The 8643-nt window shown below is 45.9% G+C and overlaps 1 protein-coding gene across 2 annotated transcripts in view; it reads right to left on the reverse strand.

The window, feature by feature from the left end:
* SAMD10 (sterile alpha motif domain containing 10) overlaps nucleotides 1-8300 on the reverse strand; it is a 116818-nt gene extending 108518 nt beyond the window's left edge. For both annotated transcript variants that reach the window (XM_086932787.1, XM_086932788.1), the window contains exon 1: nucleotides 7998-8300. In XM_086932787.1, coding sequence (XP_086788913.1) covers nucleotides 7998-8073 — 76 coding nt within the window. In that variant the 5' untranslated portion in view covers nucleotides 8074-8300. The remainder of the gene's footprint in view (nucleotides 1-7997) is intronic.
* Nucleotides 8301-8643: the final 343 nt, after the last annotated feature.

An 8643-nucleotide genomic window follows, 5' to 3' on the forward strand; every position in this document is an offset into this window, starting at 1 on the left:
AGATTGATCTGAAGTTCCTGAGGTTGGTTGGGTCGGCAGATGGTTTCTTTAGCAGAGGGTTGATCTAGGTGTGTTTCCAGTTGTTGATGGTGCAGCGGAGCTTGGAGGTTATGGCAGTGGCTGCTCTGTGGAAGATGTGGTGCGGACATGGGTCCGAGGGGGTTCAGGAGTGGATGCTCCTCATGGTCTTGAAAGTGTTGTCAGTGATGAGCGGGTTCCAGTTGAGCAGGATCTGTTGCGGGGCTGTGTGGTTGGGTGCAGTGGTGTCAGGCTTGGTGGGATGGTCTTGGGTGTCAAAGCTGTCATAGATTTTCCTGATTTTCTGGTGGAAGAAGTTGCAGAGTTTATCGCAGAGGTCTTGGGAGGGTGGGGCGTACGTAGACTCGCTGTTGAGCCTGGCAAACTCCTTGACGATAGCGAAGCGTTCTTTACTGTTGGTGTTTATTCTGTTGTGGAGGGCCATTTTCTTGTTGGTTTTGAGGAGGAGGTAGTTGCAGTGATTGTGTCTTTGAAGGTTGTATGAGTTTCTGGGCTTTTGTTATTTTTCCATATCTTCTCTAGTTGTCTGCAGGTGCGTCTGAACTCGTGAAGGGAGGAGGTGAACCAGCTGACTTTCTTAGAGTGTTGCGCTCCGGTTGCCTTTTTAGGGGTGCCAAAGTGGAGGTGGAGGTTGCGTGCTGCGGTATTGGAGTCTGTCGGCGATGTGGTAGTGCTCAGGGAACTGGTGAGCTCTTCTTCAGTGACCTTGCTCCAGCTATGGCTAGGGGAAGTGTGGGGGTGTTGATGTGTGGTTTGTTTGCTGTAGGCGTATTGCGAAGGAGTCCGGTCCAGAGGAGTTCGGTGGTGTGACTGTAGGTGGCGTTTCCGCTGGACAGGGTCAAGAAAGTGTCCTGCTGCGTGAGTTAGAGCGGTGACTAGCTGTTTGCGTCCTACGCTGGCGACGTTCTTCAGAAGGGATGCAGTGTTCTGGTCATTGGGGTTATCCAGGTGGAAGTTGATGTCTGGATTGGGAGTGGGAAGAGTAATTCAAACCTCTCCAACAACTTTCTAACACTTTCCCTACTGTTGCTTAGATTGGAATGAGAATAGTAAATGTAATCTTTCCAAAGTTCAACCTTTTTCAATTACTTTTGCATACGCTGGAGAAAGAATAGTAAATCTGACTCTTTTTTTTAAGTCCAGCAATTTTGCATGTATTTTATATTTTTGATTGTTATTTTGTAAATATTTTGTCTTTTTTTCTTTAATGATTAGATTAAATGTTTTTGTTTAAATGGTATGTATTTATTATATTCATATTTTTTTTAATTATGTGTGATATGTTTTTGTTAATGTATGTTTAATACTTTAAATTTGTATATTACTGTAAATATTATTAATGCATTTTTACATTGTTTAAATATTGTGTTTATATTTTTTTTAGAGTATATGTATGTATTTTTATTTATTTATGTCCCAGTATCAATTAAATAAATTTTCTATAATAACTTTAATATTTAAATTAGGTTGCATATATGTTTTGGGAATATATATGTATGCTAATTTTTACTGTTAAGTTATTGTTAAAAATGTTTATATTTTTAAACATTGTTTAATTGTTTTGACATGTTTTAACAAATTATGTATATGCAATTTACGTAACTTATTAAAGTGACTTAATTCAAAATATATCAATATTTTGTGGTTCACTGTTTTAAATAAATTAGTTACAATGCTATATATATACACTAATATTTTGTTATCCTTTACTCTTTTGACTATATTCTGTTCCACAATACGTTGACACAATATTTTGGTAGGTTACATACAAAGTTTGTAAACTCTATATTTTTGTCACGATATTCTGGTATGTCAACATTGTTATTCTCAATATTCTCTCATGCAACTACATGGTTCAGCGCCGTGGGGATCCTGTGCCTCCAGTATATGCAAAGATATCTATAGAATGAGTCTGAATTGATAGGAAAGATTGGCATATGGTGAGTTTGTGGGGAGCGATAAATGATATAGGGCTTAATTACGACTACGACGGTCATTGGACAGCCAGACTGGCGGTCCATCAGCTGTATTAAAGGAAACAGTGGTTGGACCACCACAGGACTGCTACAACTGCCAGGGATCCTTGATCCCGCGGCGGTGGCTCAGAGGTCTGAGGCTGCAATATGCTGGCGGTGCTGCAGCGGTACAGCCAAGCATATTATGAGTTCCCTCATTGCCCACCTTTTCATGGCGTTGAACCCGCCATGAAAAGGGTTGCAGTGAGGAAACTGATGGGGCCCTAATGGGCCCCAATTCACTCATGTACCTATGTGCATGGGGTGCATGAAGAAGGGGACATGTTGTACCCCCCTATATTGTTGCACCCCCCGTTCCTGCACGGAAAGAAATGCACAATGTTATTAATTTCTTTACAAGCATAAACGTGCTGCGGAGGTCTCAAGACAGTGCATGTCTAAGGCACACCTATGTGCCTTAAATATGCACTGCAGTGGGACATCCACAGCAGGACCGCCCGACCTGAATTCCAGTCGAAAACCAGCGAGCAGTCCGACTATGGGTTTGGGGGTCTTTCAGCAGTGCGCTGGTGTGGTGGCCCACTGCAAGACCACCAAACTCGTAACCAGGCCCATAATCTTGTTTTTGGTATAATGCTTTGCACCACCCTTAGGCCATTTCGAAGACTAGGAGCAATAGAGGGGACATGCACATGGAGTTTGCAGAAGTAGGAAAGTGGCACATGTTCTATAAACTGAAAGAGTGCAAACTAGAATAATTGGAAAGGCACATAGAATGTATGATGAGATCCGAGTGGACAGATCTTAAGTACATTGCATACGATATACACAACAAAACAGATGATGGCTATGCCACAGTGTTCGCACATCCGAATATCGTTCACAGTTAGGGAAATGTTGCGTAACATAGAGGCAAAAGTTTGAATGTGGGTGCTCTCCTGGTACGTACACTCTGCAACATATGCTGAAATGGCCAACCTGGAGAATGCCCCAGACCGGCAGATTTACGGACAAGAAGTACCGAAGCACACTAGAAAGTCCAGTGGTCACTGTAACAAGAAAGTAATAAAGTAATCCAAAATCCAAGTGTATGTTAATCATATTTATTCTTCCCAGTGTTTTTCACAGTCCATATGGAACAAAGCGTAACAACAAAGATAAGCCCTGCTGACACGTGTTTCGTCACATGGACTTTTTCAAGGCGGAGTCAAGGTATTCATTTTTTCAAACGTAGTTAAGTGTAAAGAAAGCAATGTGTCTCACCGCAATCTGTAGTATAATTCTATTGAGTCCAAGCCAAAGAGGGAGAAAAGTCCCAAAAATATCAAGCTCAACTGGTAACCAGACTGTGATTGGAAATTCAAAGAATAGTATGATGCTCAGTATGGTACAAGATCTTGCAGTGTCTTAAGTGCTGCAAGAAAAAAACACACACAGACAATCTGTATACAAGAGGCTAATTTATTGAGGAGACTTAATTAATGCAGGCTTATCTAGGCCGACTGACTTCCTTGTTTAAAGATTGTCCATGTTTTTCTTGCAGCTTGATACTTTTGGGACTTTTCGCACTCTTTGGTTTGGACTCAATAGAATTATGCTACAGATTGCAGCGAGACACATTTATTTATTTATGCTACTTACCTTGGCTCAGCCTTGAAAAAATGTCAATGTGACGAAACACGTGTCGGCTGCTGCTTGTCTTTGCTGTCACGTTTTGTTCCAGAAGGACTGTGAAAAACACTGGAAAGAATAAATATGATCAACATACACTTGGATTTTGGATTACTTTATTACTTTCTGGTTACAGTGACCACTGGACTTTCTAGTGAGCTTTGGTACTTCTTGTCTGTAATGGGCATATGACTTTTGCAGGATGATAAACATGTGACATGTGCGTGGACTGGTAGCTATGGTGGACAAGGCTTTAAGTGGGCCAGAGTAAGTCTAGTCCCAGACCCTCCAGTAATTAACAAGCATTTGCAATGCAATAGGTCTCACATTTACGGAAACACGAGTTTGAGCTACTGGAATTTCAAATAACGATACTTTATATTTATGTTTTGGTTTTTAAAACATAAACAAAAGCCATTGTCATTCACAATGTCAATAGATCAAACTTGCGTAAATGCAAGACCTATTGCATTGCAAATACTTGTTATGTTTAGGTAGCGTATCACTGGAAAATGAATGTGCCTTAAGGCGCTTTAAGACGTAGCCATATTCCCCTAAATTGGCCATGGATATGTTAGTCTTTAGGAGCTTTCTGTGCGCTGCTCCTGGGAGAGAGTGGTGATGGGAAAATAGTGCCAGATTTACAAGCCCCAACCGGGACCAGGTTAAACAACAACCTGGAACCCTTGTCAGTGACGGTACCTGACTAGGGAACAAGTTATGGTTTCTTCATTCAACCCCTCAGAGTCCACATTGAGAGTCTGACCTGCCGGTTCGCGCAGAGCAAATTGTGCAGAACCAATGTAAGTGTCAGTGGGGAGGGGGGTGGGAGTTACAGTGCATCGTGCTGATCACTGCACTGTGTGAGCCTCGGACTAAGAGTTGCTGTGGTTTGAGGAGACTTCTGGGCAGTCCACTGGTATCAATCACATGTCAGGTGCCTTGAAGCCCCAGCACCCAAGCCGCACCAGTCCTACTGGCTCTCTTCCGTGGAGGGGCCTTCCTTGAAAAGGATGCTGCCTTAACCCAGAGAAAAGAAGGCCCCACGCCCCACAGGCAGTGTGGAGTACACGTTTTCGCAGCTTTCCTCAGAACAGGAGGTCACCGGCCAAGTGCTAATCATGGCAGCGGCCGTTCCTACCACAGAGCTACTCCTTCAAACGGCACCGCTGTGCTGTTTGCTGTTTTAATGTTCAGTTTCTGGCAGGACAGAAGTTCCTCCAGGTGGCTCAGTGAAGCAGTGTCGCGAGGCTCTAAGGTGTCGGTACATTTAAAAAATCAAGCTAGTGCAGTGTGTCCGTGGGTTAATGAGCCTATTGCAGAAGCATGTGAGCACCCTGCAAGATACTGGCTCAAACAGGTTCGTTTTGAGCACGTCTACCCTTGCAAAGTAACCATTTAAAAAAAGAAGGCACTGAAAGGCGGGCTTCTGTCTGGACGAAGGCTTTCCTGTGGCGCGTCTTCTAATTAAAGCGGCAAGGAACCCTAGCAAATGTGAGCAGATTATTTAAAAGATTGCAGTGGCCAAAAGAAGGTATAAAGCGCGCCATGCACGCCGTACATGTGCACATTGTCTGTCCAGGAGCGTGCACATCTCCTGTCCCCCTTCCGCCGAAAAATAGACAATAGTTCTCGCCAAGGCGGGCAGCGCATGTGCTGCATCGCTAGGCGAGATCTAAAAAACAACATTGCAACAGGTCCCTTTCTGAGCCTATACTCATTGCCTAAATATTGCAGGCAAGAACCCTGATGGAATTCTGAACAATTTGCAAATCGTTATGGTAATCCATATCAGCAATGTAGTTTCTGTCTACATTTCAAGTTTTACTTAATGTTGCATTCTTTAAGAGTGTTTTCTTTTTTCTGTAGGTTTTTTTGTGCAGCTTATTGCTCTTGCATTATGCATACTGCAATTAAGTTGCTTCTAGGTGTCTTTGTGTTTATAATGGGTCATAAAGATGTTCAGAATACATGCTCCTCCAATCATTGGCCCCTCTGCAGATCGATCAGAGCAATGGCCCTGTGTGCCTGTTGTGATTCCACACAAAAGTGTTTGAAGGAGGTACACAGCTGCTGAAATATCGACAGGGAGAAAGTAAAAGAAAATGAAGTGCTTACGGGTGAGTGGGGGAATTGTGTGTTGGGGTGGTGAAGGACGAGATGCAACGAAGTACATGGAAGAGAGTGAAGATAGTGCTGAAGAATAAAGAGATGAAGTGAGAACTATGCAGATGGAGTATTTCCAAAATATTTTGGGTGAAAAAGTGAGTAACTATCTGAGAGACTTCCGAGGAAAGTGGTGTGAAGGGAAAAAATGGAAGTGTTTGAGACACACCGAAAACCACTATGCGTGTCTCTCAGACATTAGCCATGTTTAATTCACAGTCTCATATTTTCAGAATTGAAACATTTCCAATTAAATTATTCACAATAAAAACATTATTGTTTTACCTGAATGTTTCTCTGTGATATGGAATAGCAGAAAGCTCAGAGAAGCACCAATATACGCGTCTAGTGGCACTAAACCAAGCACAGGTTTTTAGGTTGCATGTTTAAAGCCTCACATAGGCCACACCTCTTGGAAATAATTCCTAGCTACTTATAAGGCTACGCCCCACCTAGAGACCCCCCTCTGCCTCTCAACCCACTTTTTTCATCCTACTTAAAGCCCTGATGGTGACAGACTTTTTTGCAACGAGTTAGATATTGTGAGGGTATGCACACAACAGAGTGGACGAGGTAGACGCGTGTTGTTGTTGAAAATTTGCCCCGCCCCCTCTTTCCGACGATGCACACAGCGCACACGTGCGGAACAATGGCTGTGATGCACATACTGTGTTCAGTATAGCAAGCATGCTGCACATGGGTAGAGGTAAATAAGAGGCCCATGACGTATGCAGCGGAGTCTACGTGGCCCACACGGCGTCTGCAGATGGACAATATGGCTATTCATATAGACATGTATGGTAGGTGCGCATACAGTTTTTTCCAGTCAGGTGCAGTGCCCACGGCATGGACAGAGGAAGGCGTTTTGAAGCCATTATGCTTGGTGAGTCCAGAGGTAGGTAAGGTGCTCTCAGCCAGTGCAGAGGTATGTAAGGTGTCCCCGTGTTGTACAGAAATAGCCGATGTGCGCAAAGGTGTGTGGTGTGTACATGGTGTGTGTGCAGAGTTATCCAGGGTCGCGCGGTGTTTTCAGGTTTAGATTTGCTGCTCACCGGAAGTACGGGTTCGGCAGCGGTCACGTAGCGGTTTCAGTGGTAGGTAGGGCGTGCACACTAGCATGGCAGCAATCACTTAATCTCCCCGTGCCTGAATGTGTAATGTAAATACGGTGTCCATGTAAAGCGCTCCAATACCTTCGGGTCGAGTTCGCGCTATATAAATATGCAAAAAGAATAATAAATACATAGAGGTGGGCGAGGCGCAGACAGCCTTTACAAAGCTAGACCGGTCACCCAAAGGCATGGAAAGGGTTCAAGAGAGGAAAATAGGCCACTGTGCCCCACTGTGGTAGCACAAGACTGACGTCATGGGGTGTAGCATGCCGTGGCACCTGCTGCACTTTTGATACCTACGCCCAGCGGGTGTCCAGTATGCACCAAGTCTGTAGGTGACGGTGCACACGGTGTCTACAGAGGTACATGTAAGATGTGCACTGTGCGTACAGGCTTAAATAGACTGCCTTCAGCGTGCAAATCCAGGGATGTGGCAGGTGGTGCGAACAGAGGTAGGCAGGGCGCACACTGCATTTACAGAGGTAGGTGTGGCTCGTATGCATGATGCACTAGGCGCCTACAGATGTAAACAGGGTGCACGTGGCGTGTACAGGCTCAGGAATGATGCAGACGACGTGTACATAGGCAGGTTGCACATTATGTGTACAGACAGAGGCAGGTGTCGTGCACCTGTTATGTACAGAGAGATATGTGTATGCTAAACATTATTTGCATAGTTGTAAACATGACGGCGCGCGGCGGGTAACCACACTATGAAAAGATGTAGGTAGGTCGCACATCTCACTCTGTGCAGAGTAGGCGCGGTGCACGCAGCGTGCACAGAGATATCTATGCTGCACGGGTGGACCGACATAAACAAGGTGCACACAGCGTGCACGCACATAAACAAGATGCACACAGCGTGCACGGACATAAACAAGGTGCACACAGCGTGCACGCACATAAACAAGATGCACACAGCGTGCACGGACATAAACAAGGTGCACACAGCGTGCACGGACATAAACAAGGTGCACACAGCGTGCACGGACGAGGGGAGGCTGCAGACCCGTGCACAGGTGCGGGCACTTACCTTCGGCGCCCGTCTGTCCCGGGTGGTTCATGCTCAGCGTCGCATCCCGCCTCCTGAGGGGGCTGCTCCTGGACATGAGGGGTGCCGGCTCCGAGCAAGGGCGGAGGGTGCAGGGGGGGGGGGCAGCTGGGGCGACGGCTGCAGACGGCGGGGCGCAGGCTGCAGACAGGAGTGTGCGAGCAGCAGACAGGGGCACGGGGAGCAGACGGGAGGGGGTGCCGAGGAAGGACACGGCCCTCTGCCTCCTTTCCCTGGCTGCACGCACCTCCAGTGATGGCTGAGGGAGGTGGCTCCGGCAGCAGCTGCTGCAGCCTGAGGAGGGGGAGCCAGCTCCCAGTCCCTCTTATCTCTTTGACCCCTCCCTCCTCCGACTCCCTCCTTTCCCCGTCCGACCCTTTATTTCTTCATCCAGCTTCTTGCTTTTCTTGTTTTATCTCCCATGCCCCCACCCTGCCTTAAGCTCTTTCTCTGCTGTATCCCATTCCCCCTCCCTCCCCTAAGCCTTTCTTCTCTCCCTCCCTCTCCCTTATCCAGTGCACCCTTTACCCATCGTGTTCTACTTTTTCTGTCTCTTTTCTTTTTCATGTTTGTCCACCCTCCTACCCACATTCTTCCCTATCCCCCTCCCACTTCCCTATCTTTCCTT

This window comes from Lissotriton vulgaris, chromosome 7, assembly GCF_964263255.1.
Source record: "Lissotriton vulgaris chromosome 7, aLisVul1.2, whole genome shotgun sequence".
Taxonomy (NCBI): domain Eukaryota; kingdom Metazoa; phylum Chordata; class Amphibia; order Caudata; family Salamandridae; genus Lissotriton; species Lissotriton vulgaris.